Here is an 18,850-nt window from a genome sequence, read left to right as displayed (position 1 = left end):
TCATCTGCCTGCGGTTGTTTAGGCCACGTGGCCATCTGTACTTGTGTGGTCGGTCATGCCCAGCTCCCCCTCTGGCTTCTGCAAGCGTGGCTGGCATAGGTCTACACTCCCAACAGAGTGATCTAGACTGGGTGGTCAGGCTGCCAGATCACATTCTATAGTCCCTGGATTGGTGGTTGGAGGCTGAGCCAGTATTTCAGGGAGTCCCCTTCGCGACCCTGTCCTGTCATTGACCCTGGTCTCCGATGCTTCAGATGTGGGCTGGGGAGCCCACCTGGGTGGGGTGAGCTGAACACCCAGGGCCAATGGATGCAGGACGATCTGGCCTTCCACATCAACATCAGGGAGCTCAGAGCAGTTCTCCTGGCCTGCCAGGGCTTCTTGCCCCACCTGAGGAGCAAGGCGGTGCAGGGATTCACGGACAATACTTTAGGGGGGAGGGATGGCTCAGTGGTTTGAGCATTGGCCTGCTAAACCCAGGCTTGTGAGTTCAATCCTTTAGGGGGCCATTTAGGGATCTGGGGCAAAATTTGGGGATTGGTCCTGCATTGAGCAGGGGGTTGGACTAGATGACCTCCTGAGGTCCCCACCAACCCTGATATTCTATGATCAATGTTCTATGATCACATCAACAGACAAGGTGGAGCCAGGCTGTCAGCCCTAAACCAAGAAGCTCTCAACCTTTGGCACTTCTGTGTGCTGCATGCTATTCATCTGCTAGCCGCACGCTTGCCCAACACCAAGAATGTGCTAGCAGATCACCTCAGCAGAATCTTCTCGTATCTCCATGAGTGGTCGCTCCATCTGGAGGTGGCCAGTATGCTCGTCCGGAAGTGGGGGATTCCCCAGGTATACTTGTTTGTGTCCCACCAGAACACAAAATGCCATGTGTTGTGTTTGTTCCAGGGGATGGACAGGAGTCCCCTGTTGGATGCTTTCCTATTTCCATGGTTAGGGGCCGTGATGTACACCTTCCCGCTAGTGCTATTGATCCACAGAGTCCTAGTGAAAATCAAGCAGGACAGTGCGAGGGTTATCGTGATAGCTCCCTAGTGACCTCACCAGCAGTGGTTCGGCATGCCGCTGGACCTTTCAGTAGCCAAGCCACTGCGACTCCCTCTCTGGCTAGACCTGCTGTCTCAGAATCACGGCAGTCTTCTGCACCTGAACCTGGAGGCGCTGTACTTGACTGTGTGGCCGATGCATGGCTAAATACAAATGAGTGGGAATGCTTGACCCGAGTGCAACAGATCTTGCTGGGTAGCAGAAAGCCCTTCACCAGAGCAACCTATCGGGCAAAATGGAAAAGGTTTATGTGCTAGGCCTTGGATCGGCATGTCCAGGCCAAGTAGGCCTCCCTGCAGGTGATCTATCTCCTGCACCTCAAGCTCCAAGGCTTGGCATTGTTGTTAGTCAGGGTCCACCTGGCTGCTGTTTCAACTTTCCATCCTCTGTTCCAAGGCAGGTCAATCTTCGCTCGTGACATGAGAGCCCAATTCCTTAAAGGTCTGGAGAATCTTTACCGATCGCTCCCTGGGATTTGAACCTCGTGCTGTCGAGGCTCGTGGAATCTCCATTTGAGCCTCTGGCTTTCTGCTCTCTTCTTCTCTCTCCTAGAAGGTGGCATTCCTGGTGGAAATTACGTCCACTTGCAGAGTGTCTGAGCTCAGAGCTCTTACGTCGGGACCTCCCTATACGGTGTTCTACAAAGACATGGTCCAGTGCGGGCACACCCGGCATTCCTGCCCAAGGTAGTTTCCCAGTTTCATACCAGCCAGGTCATTTTCTTATCGGTCTTCTTTCCAAAGCCACATAGTTACGAAGAGGAGCACAGGTTGCAAGCTCTGTATGTCCAGAAGGCACTGGCCTTTTATGTCAACAGGACATGGCCTTTCCGCAAGTCAACGCAACAGTTCGTTGCTGTGACAGACAGGATGAAAGGTTGCCCAGTTTCTGCTCGGAGCATATCTCCTGGATCACAGCCTGCCTCTGATACTGCAATGACCTCACAAGTGTGCCTCCACCAACAATAGTCAAAGAGCACTCAACTAGAGCACAGGCGTCATCAGCGGGCTTCTTGGCTCAGGTGCTGATCCAAGAGATCTGTAGAGCTGCTACCTGGTCATCTGTCTACAGGTTTGCATTCCATTATGCGCGGACCCAGCAGGCCCAGGACGATGCTGGCTTCGGTGGGGCAGTGCTACAAGCTGCAAAACTGTCAACTCCGAGCCCACCTCCATTGGCACTGCTTGTGAGTCACCAAGAATGGAACCTACATGAGCAAGTACTTGAAGAAAAAACGGTTACCTACCTTTTGTAACTGTTCTTTGAGATGTGTTGTTTATGTCCATTCCATTACCCGCCCACCTGCCTCTGTCGGAGTCACCGGCAAGAAGGAACTGAGAAGGGTGTAGGGTTGGTGGCGCCTGATATACCGACACATGAGCGCAGCACTCAAGGGAGCGCCACTGCAGACCCTACGGATACTGCTAAGGCAAAAATCTCCGTCAACCGCGCACATGGGCGTGCACACACTTACAATGGAATGGACATGAGCAATACATCTCGAAGAACAACAGTTACGAAAGCTAGGTAACCGTTTTTTAATTCTTTGAGAACAGATATTTGGTTCCAGGGAGCTGTTACTGAATATCCTGGTGTTTGGCAAGAGGTTTATTTGAGCCTTTATTGCTTCCGTTTTCTTTCTCTCCTTCAGAAAGATCCAAATGTTGAGTGAGGTTTTAGTAGATGAATAAAGAGGTAGTGGGTTAGGGTTATTTCTATCATCGGCCCTTGAAGGATCTTACAGTGGTATTGGGATATTACACTCACTTACTTACTTGGCAGGATAAACTTCTTTGAGACAGCTAGGGAGAAAATTGAACAATGGAATATACATTTTATATGTAGAAAACTATACGTTTTTGTTCTGTTGTACAATAAAAATATATAACAAGCTGTTTGTTTTTGCTTTATCCTGGAAAAGTCAATTTTTTATATATTTTTAAAAATGAACAGGCGTTGTGTCAGATTGAGAGGAAATGCCCCGATGCAAATCTATGTGCCCGCATTGGCACATGGAGTGCAGTAGACTTCACAATGTAGGCAATATGTTGATTATAACTAACATTTCCACAAATTCTGCCTCTTATAGATCTGAAACTAAAGGATTAAATATGACTGTTTAATAAGTAAGAATGACCTTTATTGCATGGCTGGCCCCTCCTTGAAATTCAATTCTTTGGGACGCTAAGTTATAAATAAAGTTTGGCCTTCCTCTTTGCTGCTCACTGGAAATGCAGTTATGACCCACAAGTCATCTAGGCAATGAATCTCGAAGTGTCAGATTAGACAGTCTATCTCTGCGCCCCCCCACCCCTTTTTTTTTTTTTTTGGTATGGCCACATCTTCAGGCACTTCTGCCTTGCTTGAAAGTATGTTATGTGCTTGGAGTTCATTTTTTCACATTTCTTTAAAAGACCTACAAGTCTGACTTCTGAATTCTCTCTAGAACAGTATTCCTCTTAGTTCTTTACTCTATGATTTATAGGGTGATATAATAGAACAACTGTTAAAGTGGAATGGGCTCAAGATATCAGTTGCTGTTGGAGAGTAAAAGTGATGGCATTCCTTAATATTGTATTCTTGACAGATTAGTTTAGTTTTCCCCACATACAAGTTAATGGAACTTATTTAAACAGTATTAGTAAAAAATAGTGATTTCTTATTTTTTTATTTCATAAAGTTTAAAAAAAAATTACAACTGTCTTCCTTTAAGAAAAATCAAGTTTCTACTAACCAGTTTTGTTATACTAAATTAATGGACATTAAATATAGTTGAATAGAGAATTAGAATGGATCTTTTTCTTAAGTGCTCTTTGTTAGAGCTATTTAGAATCCTCTGAGGAATAAGGGAGTTAATTAGCCAGAGCAGGTCAGCTGCTGTAATGTAAAAAAATAAAATAAAATAGTTGGCATTACTTTGAATAGCCTTTAAGGGATGCTATCTGAATAATGGCAATTTGCCAACTTTGTACCAGAAAAAAGACTAAGTGGTATGTACGAAGGTCCTAATATGTGCAACAATATGAGACTTTTTGATATTGGTAAAATCAAGTTCAGCACTTCCAAGAACATTTGTAACTGTTTACTGTTGTTCTGCTGATCATCAATGAGGTTGTGGAATGTGGATTTGTAAAGGATACCATCTGAGTCTAGCATTAGGCTCATTAAGCAGATGACCACACCACTCATCTCTCAGAAAAATTGTGTGGGGTATAAAAATATTTAAGTGAAATCATCGCTTCTGTCTGCGGTCTTTAAAATTGGCAGAGTAAAATGAGCAACACTAATGTGTATCTCCTTGCATTTCAGAAGAAACCAAAGACACAGAGGTTCCGACAGTACCTCAGAATAGTCAACTGACCTGGAAGCAAGGCAGGCAATTATTAAGACAGTAAGTAATATAGTTGAGTATCTATATTTGTAGTCAGTTGGTTTTTTTTCTGGCTCTTTAGAAATTATTTACATATTTGCACTTTGCCTTGAAAATTCATGTCGTCAAGATGGGCAAATATTGGTTCAGTAGGCGAGACTATGTAGACTGCATTTTTCTTTGAAGCAGTACCAGCAGAGAAAATCCTTGGCTGTGTCACTGCTTTAAACCCTGGGAAATGAAATGAGAAGCAAACCACAGGTGGAACACATGGATTTTGGGTAGAGGGGGTCCTTTCAGTAGATTATATGGTAGTCATTTAGCTTCCTATCTCCTCTCTTTAGTATTATCAATTGAATTTTTTTATTTTATTTTTCAGCAACGAGCCCTAGTTTCTTTCTCTTTCTCATAAATGTCTTTTTCTCTTTTCTCTTTTCACAACCAATCTAGGTATCTTCAGGAAGTAGGTTACACGGACACAATATTGGATGTACGGTCCCAGCGGGTAAGGTCTTTACTTGGCCTCTCCGGTTCAGAACCAAATGGCTCAGTGGAGACAAAGAACTTAGAACAGATCCTTAATGGAGGTGAATCTCCTTCATCAAAGCAAAAGGGACAGGAAATCAAAAGGTAGGCGAAGAGATGTAAAATTGTGATATGCTTGATTGTTGGCTAACATACCCTACTTATATTATTAATATGCTATTTCACTTACTAGATTCAGACAGCAATGTTATGTAAGTAGTGAGAAACCAGTTAGGCTCATATAAGCTTCAGATCCTATGTTTTTTTTCTGGTCAGTGGCACGTTAGTCAGTTATATCATCCAAATATTGCAGCTATGTGAGTGCACAAGAACCTGAAAGTAAACTGATTAACATATAAGGAGTCTATAAGCATAGCTAACAATCACTCATCATATTTTTCAGATATATCATCTTGTACTGTTAAAATAAATAGTGCATTATGTGAAAATTAGATTTTTGTTTCAGCTTTAATAATTTAAGTTGGTGTTATTAACATAAAGAATTGTTTTTACATTCTGCCATACATGTTGAGTGGTGCTTTTCTCTTTGAGTCATCCCATAGATTTTAGATGGACAAAGTTTTTTCCTGGAATTTTTTATTGACTTTTAAAAACTTGTAGAAGTTAAATAGTAGAGTTATATTTGACTTAAACCCCTAAATCCCTTCACTGTAAGTCAGCTAGTAAATTTGACCACTGTAGGCTTTTTGTTTTGTTTTTTGTTTTTTTGTAGGAACTCTGGTGATGTTCTTGAAACATTTAATTTCTTAGAAAATGCAGATGATAGTGATGAAGAAGAAGAGAATGACATGATAGAAGATATTGCAGAAGGAAAAGAAAAGCATCGGATAAATAAAAAACACAAAGTAAAGAGCTTTTACTATTGCCTTTTGATCATGTACATCTGACATTGAAAGCAGTGCTTATAAAATATAGCCTGGTGGAAGCCCATGTTTCAAATAGACATGAATAAATTACACTGAAATAGGTACCCTTCTTTATCTGTGTGACAAGTAAGTGAACATGTGATATCAGCACGTTTTGGTGTATCTCCTATAATAGTGTTTTTTCATCTTCAAAATGTTTTACAAACATGAGGTAATTAGTGCTCACAACATCCTTGTGAGTAGATGTGAGTATAATAACTTAAGATTGCTGTCAAAGTGTTACTCTGTTTTTGGTTTGCTGCCAGCGCTTAGAGATGGAATAATTTTGTATTTCGTTCCTCCTCTCAGACGTAGCTTTTTAGAGCTTCCTCTCTTTTTGCCATTTTTAAAATTGTATGTTAATATCTGGCTTGGTGACCTTGTGGTAGTGTTTTCTGTGTAGATCCAAGTATATTTCCTATTCTCAGTCTCACTATCTCAGCCAGCTAGGAGTAATACAAAGGCAGTATACTCTGCCCTGTTAGGGATGATTACTTGATTTAGCAAGAACTCTCATCTGATCATGGAGCTGCAGTGATGAGATCCCAAGAATCTCATCTGCTTCTCAGTTTGGTGGTTATTTATTTGTTTTGTGGGGTCTATATAATGGAGGGTGCTGTGTAAGAAAGGGTGTACCCTGAAGAAGTTCTGGAAAAGCAGGGGTTATTTGCAAGGAGAAGAAACTAAATGCTTTAAGGTGGGCTGGGGAGAACATTCCATCAGAGATACAGGTTTTATGCCAGACTTGCAGATAGAGATGTTTTTTCTCCCATCCCTAATGTTCTTGTGAAGTTGCTCCTTCTGTATAGGACCTTGCTGTTTCTTCCTGAAACTTCCACTTGTCATTTAGTTAATGTTGGATTAGTTTACTTGAGTGTATGATCATTACAGTGGAGAGCTTGATGATCTTTTTTTGGTCACTGAAGCACTTTTCATCATGATGGCCCTCTGGCTGCATTGTATCTTGGTTTTTCTTTAATAGCTGGGAGGTCAGTGCTTTGACTTCAGGTAAACGGAGCCTCCTACCCTGCCTTGTCAGGAGCTTGGATTTTGTTTAAATTCTGGAGGAACTGAAATAACACTATGAGTAGTTGTACACACTTTGCACTTCAAAATGTTCTTCCCTTGCAAAAAAAAAAGTCCTTTTTTACATTACCTGTCCCATTCCTAACTGATATTTTAGATGAGTTTCTTCTTACTGGCAGAAAACTTGTCTGTCTGTATTCTTAAAATACAGAATATATATTTTGTTATCCACTTGCAGATTGGTAATGAAGGTTTAGCTGCAGACCTTACAGATGACCCTGATACTGAAGAAGCTCTGAAAGAATTTGATTTTTTAGTAACAGCAGAAGATGGAGAAGGTGCTGGAGAAGCAAGAAGTTCAGGGGATGGGACAGAATGGGGTAAGAAGCTAATACTAACAGATGTTTAGCACTGTTCGAACACTTGTTCATAACAGTACACTTATGAGCTATAATACGTACTGTTAAAGACAGAATGGATGTGTGGATGCTTGTGATGATTAGATGCTGGCAAAGGAGGAGATAATTAGGATGTTGGCTATTACAAATTTTATCCTCACACACTGCAATGTTAACAATTAGACTGGTTAATTTATTTCAAATTTGGCTTTGTTTTGCTGTTGAGGACAGGGTTTTTTTCTATCTTCTATATTTTTTGCTGCTCCTAGTCTATATTCCTGACCACCTCTAAAATCCTTCTTTTGTATTTTGGGATCAATGTTTTGCTAAATTTAGATTTGGCTTTGGTCTGGAGCTTTAATTTGTGTTGAGGCCTGTGTTAAATTAATTTCTGTTATATGGACTAGAAGAATTATTAAATTTAAAACTATAATTACATTATTTCTTGTCCAGATTTTCAGAAGTTGACTGCTAATATAGTCTTTATTAATAGAATCAGAAAATTGATAATCTTTTTACTGCTAGTTCAGATTTTCTTTAGATAATGAAGTAAGATTGCTAAACAGTTCCATGTGATATAAAAAGCACTAAATGTCTCTCTGATGATGTTTGAAACTTGTGAGGTTTTTTTTTTTAAAGAAATGGGGAGTAAGGAAGAGTGAGGTTAATCTGGGCTCCAAATATCCATCAGTTATTGCCTAATTGAATGGGCTGTCTAGTTCTTAGTTGCTAAAAACACCTCATACTTAAACACAATTGACATTTTGCTGAGGTAAGGCCCAGGACTAAAGTAACAGTGTTCGAGGTAGGGATTGCAGAATTATGGCATATAGTATAGGGGCTGCTTGAGAAAGTTGACACAATACTTGTCTAATGTGCCATTCTTTTAGTGTGTGCTTTTCTTTTCATAAACACTAAAATTCACTGCATTTTTAGAAGAACAAAACACAACAATTAACTTATCAGATTTATTTCCTTAACCTCCTTACTGCTAGATTTAGAATTTTATTTAATCTTATTGGTCTAAGTGCTTTACTTCTTGGTGGGCATTCTGCATTGTTGCTGCTTGAGGAGACAAGCTATCTAAACCCCTCATTATTTTAAACAGGAGAAAATAAAATATCTTTATATGAAGTAATCTTAAAACGGTTGAATTTCTGTAGTCTGTTTAGGTATTGAACTGATATTTCAACTTGTTGGCCTGAAGTTTTACATCAATATGTAGTTGTACATTTGAATTATTTTATACCAAGACAAAACAAATCCTTTATTGCAGCACAAAGCTAAAGACCAAACATCAAGTGCACATGGTCAGTATTCTGTGTGATTTCTTGGAATGTAGCATTTTAACTTTCTGACATGATGTACCTTAGTCCCAAATTATTGGATTATGTTGTACATTATGGAACCTTTGCAACCCCTTCGTACAATAGCTTTTTTATCTCAGACATTTTATTAGTCTTGTTAACTGGTGCTGTATTTTAAAGATATTCTAATTTGGTACTCCATTTTTGTAGTGTTTTTGCCCATAACATTATATAAGGATTATAACTTTAGTCTTCCCTTTAATCCAGAAACATGTATCTGCTGTTTTTGGATTAAATGCAGTTCCTTTTTATTTAACTGGAATCATTGAGGATTGTTTAATCCTGAGCTCTTGGGATTGAATAAACATACATTTTCTTTAATGGTTTAAAATATTCGAGATTTCCACTTAGTTTTATTTTGCACAAAGGTTAAGGTTATAAAGGTTAAATTCCTCGTGGCATATCAGAATTGGATACAGTATTCCAAATGTGGTCCCACTTTAGTACTGTCTATGACTATAAACTACCACAAACATATTTACCTTTTTTGTCTTATAAATACCTTGCATAACCTTATTAATTTTTTTTTTTTTAAGATAGTCCCTGAAGCCTCCCCAGTCTCCACAGTGATTCTGCTGGGAGTCCATAGTGATTCCTAGGGATTCCAAGGTTTTTTTTCACTCCCAAATATTATGTAAAACAGTGCCATCTCTTCCTTTATTTGTCTTGTCTGTTTCTTCTAAACAATCTGCTTCAGCACCAATCTGAGGCACATTTCCGTTTTGCCTGTTTAAATCATTCTTTTCCTTTGCACAAATGCTTCTGCCTATTTTTCCTTTAAGCGTCTTACATTTGCATATAGAATTGGCTAATTATACATTATATTTATAGGTTCTATTCTGCGTATGAGTCAAATTATGAAGTTTAACTTGACTTTTATGGAAGCTTATTTCCATTTCCATTCGTCCTAGTTTTTATGCAACCTTAATTTTTTTGCTGATAGTTTCACTTTTATCCCCATCCTCCTTGCTGCTTTAATTTGTTACCCTCATAGCTTCCTTTATTCTTTTTGTTTTGTTGGTTGGACATGTACAAATCCAGTTGTTTTGTATGCCCTATGGATGTAAATTAATTTCTAATGTATAAAACTTATTTCTTTATTGTACTACTTTCTCAGATTTCTAATTTGTTTCCTGTGTGCAGGTCTCCAGACCTACAACCAGGTCTTGCTTTGCTGTCACTCCAGTTTTGAGTGGATATTTTAACTAACTTCCTTAATAACTTTTTAAATTATTTTTATAATTCTCAGTATAGATTAACTCCAGAGATCCATAGCTTTTGACATGTGATTAACAAATTGGCAGCTATATTCAAGATATATCTTTCTCAAAGGAGACTTCTGAAAACCAACCATTGGCTTAATCTCCCTGTAGCAGTTTTTCATGAACATACTTGTATATTTGCAAACATTGTTTCCTTTTATTTGTGTGTTTAATCTTAGTTATCACATAGTGGGGTTTGCAGCCCCCTTTCATGCAACAAATTTTCCTAACAGCTGACTTTCAAAACCATGAAAGATGAGAAAATTCAAACGATATTAAATGAAGAAGAATAAATTTCACAGCCTTTAAAGGGATGGAGAGTGTCAGGCTAAAATATTTCCGCAAATTTCCTATAAGGAAAATAAGATTATAATAAAAATCTACCAAACGTTTTGTCCAATCAGAGATAAATGGAGAAATTAAATGTGCAAAACGTATTTATAAGATTCTTAAGGGGCATGTCATTATAATATCTAAATACCACAGGTACATGCATGAATATACCCCATCCCTGTGAGATAAGGAACTATTCTCTATTTACAGAAGATAAACTGAGGCTCAGAGTTTAAACTTGCCACCTTAGGAAATCTGGACAGAGGCACGAACAGAACCCACATTTTATGAGTCCAAGTTTGGTATCTTAACCAAAAGACTATCCTTTCTGGTCAAAGCAGGACTGACGTTACTTTAACTATCAAGATTTTCTGCACTATCTCAATGCTGGACTGTAATATTTTGATTACAAAAAATAGTGCAGGGAATTGGTTGTATTTAAAACGATTAACAATCTACTGGTCTTCTGTTTTTAAAAATATTTTTTAAAATCCTAAATTTCAAATCCCCAAATGTTATCCCTGTCTTATGTGTAACTTGAATACTTTAATGTTGAGGAGACCTTTGAAAATTTGTGACATAAATTATTTATTAAAGATACTTCTTTTAAGCAAGTACTCTGCCCTACCTCTACCATGTACTACTGCTTTTGAACATTCATCTAACCCAGAAATGAGATGATGAATTTGTTGTATCAGAATAATTCTATGGAGACGCTGATATCATAAACATGATTAATTACAAGAATTAGCACTCCTCCCCTCCAAACTGCTTGGTTTTATGGGCGAGAAAATTGTTTTAACCAGAATACCTTCAATAATAATCAAGGAGAACACAAAAGATTTAAGAAAAACACAGGCCAAGTTCATTTGCTTTTTGTTTTATTTATTTTTTGTCAGCTTTACTTTATGTAAAAGTCCTTATTTCAAAATTACATTTACTTTAACTTAGCAGTAATTTTTCTTTCTTTCCCTAGTCGCATATTTCCAACTAGGGATTTGTGAATGTTTAACAATAGCAGGGGTTTCCTTTTATTTAGCTGATACAAATTTGCTATGTTTCAAAAAAGAAATGATGAGCTTTAAAAAATATATATATATTAGAGTCTTTGGTTTCTAATATTTGTAATTAAAGATCAGAATGAGGATGTCAAACTGTCTTCACTTTTGTGAATGTTCTTTATTAACCTTCATATAAATGTTGTATGTGAAATTGTGTGTCTTTCTGGTAACATTTATGCATCATGCCCTTTAATTGGTAAAGCCCTATCTTGTGCATGTAGGATTAGAGTGTGAGAGGATGCATGTGTTTGTCTTTTTAATGAACAAAATGACACTGACATACTCAGCTTGCACTTTCATGAGTTGTGCAGCATGAAATATATTTATTTGCTTATTCAAAGCTGGCTGAATAATTCCTAACACTGGCTTTCTAAAGATGCAGTAATCTTAAGTACATTAGATACCTTTGTGTATGTAGTAGTGTCAATCAATTATTCAACACGAACAGCTATTTAAAGAAAAAACTCAAATTATTTTCTCATCGATAACAAAAATTAGCATAAAATAATATTCAGACATAATTACAGTAAATAGTTTAGTGAAAACTGTATAGAATGGGATTAATACTTTGTAAACTGTAACTGACAAAACTGAGACTGCACCTTTAAAATATTTTCAAGTATAACCTAATAACTTTTTATTGATGATTATGTTGAGCTATAACAGTCAATCACCCACAGCTTGCATTGCCAACTGCTGATTTTTTTTCTTTTAATAATATGCTGCATGTAGACAAAGATGACCTGTCCCCAACTGCTGAGGTTTGGGATGTAGACCAGGGACTAATAAGTAAACTGAAGGAACAGTACAAGAAGGAACGAAAGGGGAAGAAAGGGGTAAAGAGTAAGTGCAGATTCTGAATCTTGAAATGCAATTCGTTTTATCCATTTGGAGGACAGTTTTTTTTTTTTTTTTTTTCTTCTGCAAATTCTGTTTTTGTTTTTGCATTAAGTATTGTTTTCCATGATGGGGGCAACCAACTTTAACTTTCTGTCTTCTAAATCTGATTATATAAGAAATACCTTGTGCCACTTGTGAGAATAGAAATGTGAAAACACTTATAAACATAAAAATCTAGGGTTAAATAGGAAAAGAGGAAAGTACCTTGAAATCTAAGTACAGTGATAGATTTTGAACACTCTTGGTTCTGGGAGTGCTGTCTCGCCTTTCCTGAACTTTAACTTTAAAATATTTTCATATTATAGTGAATATGAAATCGTAGGCTAAATTTCTCCATTTGTGTAAAAAAAAAAAAATTCTTGAATTGACTTTCCTTGAACCATGCTTTTGAATCACAATTCAGTTACATTGTTGGGCCTATATTTGTGTCTGTCTGCTAGAAGGCAGCACGAGAATGAAAAAGATGCCTTTAATGTAAGGGAAAGCAAACATTTTTGTGGCTTACTCTACAATATATTTGTGCCTTGATGTTGACATTCATTCTTCCATTCAGTTAACATCTTCTGACATTTTAAAGAAAAATACTGCCATTAGGAAGGAGGAAAGGAGTAAATTCTGTCAGATGAAATGACTGATGAATAAGGCTTCCACTTAAAAATATGTAAAGTATTTAGAACTCCAGATTTTAATATTATGAATTATAAAATGAGATACATAATGCTACAGTGTATAGAATTCAATTTGTTATATAACGCTTATATAGACAAAGAGCTACATTAGTATTTGAGTTGCACTGGTGTAATTTGGGAGTAACTCCATTGAATGCAATGTTTTTACACTATTTTAATTCAGAGCTATATTTGGTCCAAAGTAATTTTACATGTGAGTTCAAAAATTTTTGTGAAGCACTTTTTAAGTTCTGTGTAAGTGATAAATATATATTTAAATTAGACTGTAAATTTTTTTCTAACATATGTTCATAGATTTATAGATTGCAGAGCCAGAAGGGACCAATGTCTGGTCTACTGTGTAAGACAGATCATAGAATCATAGACTTTAAGATCAGAAGGGACCGTTATGATCGTCTAGTCTGACGTCCTGCACGATGCAGGCCACAGAATTTCACCCACCCATTCCTGTAACAAACCCCTAACCTATGTCTGAGCTATTGAAATCCTCAAATCATGGTTTAAAGACTTCAAAGTGCAGAGAATCCTCCAGCAAGTGACCCGTGCCACACGCTGCAGAGGAAGGCAAAAAACCCCCAGAGCCTCTACCAATCTGCCCTGGAGGAAAATTCCTTCCCGACCCCAAATATGGTGGTCAGGTAAACCCTAAGCATGTGGGCAAGATTCACCAGCCAGACACCCAGGAAAGAATTCTCTGTAGTAACTCAGGTTCCACCCCATTTAACATCCCATCACAGGCCATTGGGCATATTTACCGCTAATAGTCAAAGATCAATTAATTTCCAGAATTAGGCTATCCCATCATACCATCCCCTCCATAAACGTATCAAGCTTAGTCTTGAAGCCAGATATGTCTTTTGCCCCCATAGAACTTCCCCCAAAATAATTCCTAGAACATATCTTTTAGACAGACATCCAATCTTGATTTAAAAAATGTCTGTGATGGAGAATCCACCATGACCTCTGGTAAATTGTTCCAATGGCTGGTTACTCTCACCATTAAAAATGTATGCCTTATTTCCAATGTGAATTTATCTAGCTTCAGCTTCTAGCGATTGGATTGTATTATAACTTTCTCTGGTAATTTGAAGAGCCCATTATTAAATATTTGTTCCCCATGTGGATACTTAGACTGTAATCAAGTCACCTTCTCTTTGTTAAGCTAAATAGTTTGAGCTAATAGATTTTAAATATAAAGGAAGGATTTTTATTTAAAAGTTAATTTACTTTAAATGTTCAAATATGTAATGCTATTCTGCTTTGTGTATGATCTCTAATGTCACTTAATTCTTTAGTTTGTGCATGTTTGTTTGTTTGTTTAAAGTTTTGCAGGACTTGTTTATGTAAAGGTGTAATTTTGTCAGGGTCAGAGGTAACTTAACTATTAAAAAAAAAAGTTAAGTATACCTAACTGGGGCCAAACTAAAAGAAGTAAACAGGTTTGCAGAAATGTGCACCTGCATTTAGCATGTAAACAACCAGTTAGGCAATTATCAGGCTTGCATGAACTATTTTGGAAATAGGTTTTCAAATTTATTTTTGAGTACTGAAGTGGAGGTCTACCTTTGAAAATTTGTCCCTGGTAATTTGGATCCCGTTTTAACTTTCAGAACTCTCTTTCAGGCTGTGCACAACCCATAGTGACAATAAAATTCATAAACGCACTGGTATCTTTCAGTTTCTGAAAAGAATGAACTGATGTGATGTAGTTACCTTTTTAAAATTTGGATTATATATAAAATGATTGAATGGTAGGCTTTGAATGCTGTTGAATTTGTACTTGGATTAAAGTTTTGCTTTAAATGCACAAGCACACCCTCACCCTCCACCCCCACCCCAATCACATTCTGCTTTCTCATGCTCATGAAGTGAGTAGCTCAGAGAAACAGTGAGACCAGAGGATTACACCTTTTGCTGTGGGGATATATTAACTGTTGTGGAACATGGCAGGGGCTGCAGCTTTTCTAAGCCCCAAGAAGGTCTGCTGGGAAGATATGGGGTCCACCTACACAAGCAGGGGAAGAGCAGTGTAGTGAGGAGGACTTTAAATTAGTTTCAGAGGGGACAGGTGACAAAAGCCCACTGGTAAGTCTTAAAAAGAAATGACCTTACGCAAGGTCACTTAAGCAAGGACTGTTAGAGTGCAACATGGAAAATTACAATAGGGTCGTGGGATCAACAAGAGGGGAATCTGCTCAATATCTTAGCTGTCTATACACAAATGCAAGGAGTCTGGAGAATAAAACAGGAAGAATGGGAAGTATTATTACATAAACTAAATTATTACTTAATTGGCATCACAGAGACTAGGTGGGATAAGTCTCATTACTGGACTATTAGTATAGAGGGAGAGGAATTGCTTGTTCAAAAAGTACAGTCAGAGTTAAAAGGGATGAGTTGTTGTCTTTATACATCAAGAATATGTAAACTTGTTCTGAGGCCCAGAAAGAGGTGGGAGGAAGACCAGCTGAGAGTCTGTGGGTAAAGATAAAAGGGGTTAAACATGGGGATGATGACATGGTAGGGGTCTACTCTAGTTCACCAAATCAGGACAAGGAGATGGATGAGGCATTTCTAGAACAAATAGCAGAAATAACCAAAACACGAGATCTGGTAGTAATGGTGAACTTTAACTATCCAGACATCTCTTGGAAAAATAACAGCAAAATACAAAATTTCGAGTATGTTCTAAGAATGTACTGGCGATAACTTTTTGTTCTAGAAAAGTGGAGAGAGTAACCAGGGGGACAGCCATTTTAGACTTGATTCTGATCAACAGAGAGGAATTGTTTATCAAATGTGGAAGTGGGAGGCAATTTTGGTGAACGTGATCATGAAATGATAGATTTCATGATTCTAAGGAAAGGAAGGAATGAAAGCCGCAGATAATGGGACTTCAAAAAAACAGATTTAAACAAACGCTGCTCACTATCAGCACCTGAGCTGATTCATATGATTCAGCTCAGGATCAGCACCTTGCTTAATATCAGAACACTTAAATATATTTATACTGAAAAACAAAGGTTGGTTTATTAAAAATTCACGATTTAAGTGATAGAGTAAGGATATTGGGCACAAAAGCTTATATATTAAACAAAATCATGCCTTCTAGAGACTAAGATTAACCTCCTTTCCAAAGAAATTACTTACCCAGAGTCCTTTTCAGTATTTCCAAGCAAGGTTATCTGAGATCCCATTTTCATGAGTGTAAACACACTGTCTGTTTACTTCCTAGATGCAGGATGTTGGGGTGTATTCTTTGCCTTCTATTTATATTCCCCCAAAGTTTGTCAGTGACAGGATACTCACCTGTGGCTCATTTTTTCCCGTGCGCGGTTTTCCTGTTGACTGGAAGTGTAGGAAAGTCAAAGTGCAAAAAGCATTATTTCTTAAGCTAAAAAAATCTTTTCTTGTAGGATATTACTTTCATAAGGGTGTGGAGACACATTTCAAGTTATATGAAAGCTGAGGGAGTTAAATTGTGACCTATCCTGTGCTCTTGACCTGAGATATTTACAAATGATAACTTTGACATCTCAGCTGAAAAGTAGATAAAGGGCCATATTCTTCTCACTGAATCTGTGCTTTTCATCTTTTTCTCATTCACTTTTTTTTGGGGGGCTTGGAGGGTGATGTGACCTTAGTTTAGTTTGGAGTAAATTGGTGGGTGCTCATTACCTTAAAACCAACTGAATCAGAAGCCTTTCTTTTCATAAATTTAAAGGAGGGTACTAAATTTCTGGTAACAATTCTTTTCACAAAGCAACTTAACGAGTTGTAGGCTTTAGTTACCTCTTACCAGTTTCCTAAAATTCAGATGATCTTATTTTCGTATTAATCATTCATTGCCTTAATAAGCTGTTTTATTTTTTTTCATTGTCACCTTTTTCAAGGTAAAGCAGTATTTTTTTTTTAGCTTGGACATATTTAGATATGACACTTTCAAACTCTTTAATTTGTAGTTTTATCCAGTGAAGATGTCTCAAATTATTTCACACTCTTCATTAGTTTGAGACTATACTTTCCAGTCTCATTTGTGTGTGAACCTTGTGCATGTGAGTAGTGGACTGAATTTAACCAATGTTTGCCTGCTTGCTTACATTCAGAGAAGCCTGACCAAGTCACTTCCATCTTAAACACCTTTTGTGTGGCCAGTTTCATAGGCTTGTTGGAGTACAATCTAGAACAACCTACACATGTTCATGTGCTTTTATGTACAACCTTCCATCTGGTGAGCTCCAAGTGCTTTTCAAATAAAGAATTTAGAGTCCCAGCACCCCTAGGAGTTTGGTAAATATTACTGTCTCAGTTCTGGTGTTAACTGCACCTCTGTCCCCTCAATTGTCTCATCAAGGGTTCCCCTTTAGGTATAAGGCCTCCAACTATCACCTTTCTGAGTGGGGACCTGTGACCAGAGATTTAGGCTTGCAGTGCCCCTGAAATTCACGGTGTTTATTCCAGTAGGTCTGACTTAGTCCAGCTCCTGCAATTCTCTGTCTCAAGGGAAAATGACAGTGCGTACCAGTAACCAGTGAGCTTTCACAAAGCACAGTATGCTTATTGTAGGACAAAGGTATAACAGAAAAAAAAATCCTAAAACAACAAAAAATCTGCATGCTTGCTAAGCTTACAAGGTTCTGTCTTCCACATGGAGACACTGGCAGGTTCCAGTCCTTCAAATTTTCTAATAGGGCTTTGCCCTCTGTAACTCTATCCTGTCTTTTCTTAGATCAAAATGAGGGTCTGAGTTAATTCACGCTGCCTCTTTATGCCAAAAGCCCTTACTTTGTCTGCTGGGCCTGTTGATCCCAGTCTGAACCAGTATATGCAGTCTTACACACAGACAGACAGACACACACACACAGAGTTGTCTGGAGTTTTTGACCTGTCCTGGGATTTGCAGAAATTGTCCCCCATTGTAATTCCTGGAATAAATTTTTGGTAACCCTTCCCATGAAGCTGAATACAATCCCTAACTTGCAAAAATACATGTAACATTTATACAAACATTAGTGAATAATCCCCATGCCTATGGCATCTGGTTTGTCTTTAGTCTTTTGAAGTTTCCACACTTCCAATGTCTCACATTTGTCTCAATTACTTTCACTTACAAATGAGGAAAAAAGTTAAAGGGATTTACCATTCTATTGTCCAAGACTAGATAGAGCACTGGGTCGGATAAGGCTGTTTTTCTGTTGTCTTAACTAAGAATATCTTGTCCATCACCGTCAGCATTACTGCATGCAAGTCAATAAGAACGTGAATTTGTGCAAACGAGTTCAGGAAGAAGAAAACTTAAGCTAGTTTGTGAGTAGTATTGTGTTATGCATTTAACACTGGCACAGAGTTCCCCTTTTCCTGTTTGTTTTAGTCTGTCTTCTTGAACACAATTAGTTGAAACTGAAGGGGCACAAGCAGTACCGTATTTAAGTTTCGAAACATTTGTCAATGCTTGTGCCCCATCTACAATCTGCTGAGGACAGGATTGCTCCCAGGTTTGTACACTAGATACAAAAAAAAGAAAAAAGTTGGCATTGTATGAGCTATTAACTGAAGCAGCTCTGTTTACTTACAACTAACATAGCTTTTCTGTTACCCCTTTTGCTATCATTAGCTATGTCTTTCAGCTTGTATAAAAATACTGTATTTCATTGTTAAATCGGTTAACTTGTCTCCAGCAGAATTAAACCTAACTTAACACTGGTTTTGGCAAATTGCATCTTTACCTGCATATACTACTGAAAGCAGGAGAGTGTTTATCATCTGTGACCACACCAAGATATAATTTTTGGTTCTACTGAAAACTAAGGCTATGTCTGCGCTACAAAGTTACGTTGACAGTTGTCCACCACTGTAATTAAACCTCTTTTGTTCATCCACACACTGCCCTTTGTTATGGTGCAGTGCATTCACTGCGGTTGGTGCTCT

General features: G+C 37.8%; 1 protein-coding gene across 5 annotated transcripts in view; it reads left to right on the top strand.

Moving 5' to 3' along the window:
• Window positions 1-18,850, top strand: part of STRN3 (striatin 3) — a 94,332-nt gene that overhangs the window by 46,942 nt on the left and 28,540 nt on the right. For 3 of the 5 annotated variants that reach the window (XM_084630140.1, XM_084630142.1, XM_084630139.1), the window contains exons 4-8: window positions 4,375-4,456; window positions 4,886-5,065; window positions 5,694-5,826; window positions 7,151-7,292; window positions 12,066-12,176. In XM_084630140.1, the coding sequence (XP_084486266.1) occupies window positions 4,375-4,456; window positions 4,886-5,065; window positions 5,694-5,826; window positions 7,151-7,292; window positions 12,066-12,176 (648 nt within the window). The remainder of the gene's footprint in view (window positions 1-4,374; window positions 4,457-4,885; window positions 5,066-5,693; window positions 5,827-7,150; window positions 7,293-12,065; window positions 12,177-18,850) is intronic. The other 2 variants (XM_084630141.1, XM_084630143.1) reach the window with 1 other exon arrangement.

Source organism: Lepidochelys olivacea (genome assembly GCF_965140295.1).
Source record: "Lepidochelys olivacea isolate rLepOli2 genome assembly, chromosome: 6".
Taxonomy (NCBI): Eukaryota; Metazoa; Chordata; order Testudines; family Cheloniidae; genus Lepidochelys; species Lepidochelys olivacea.
This window is presented reverse-complemented; position numbering and strand designations above follow the sequence as displayed.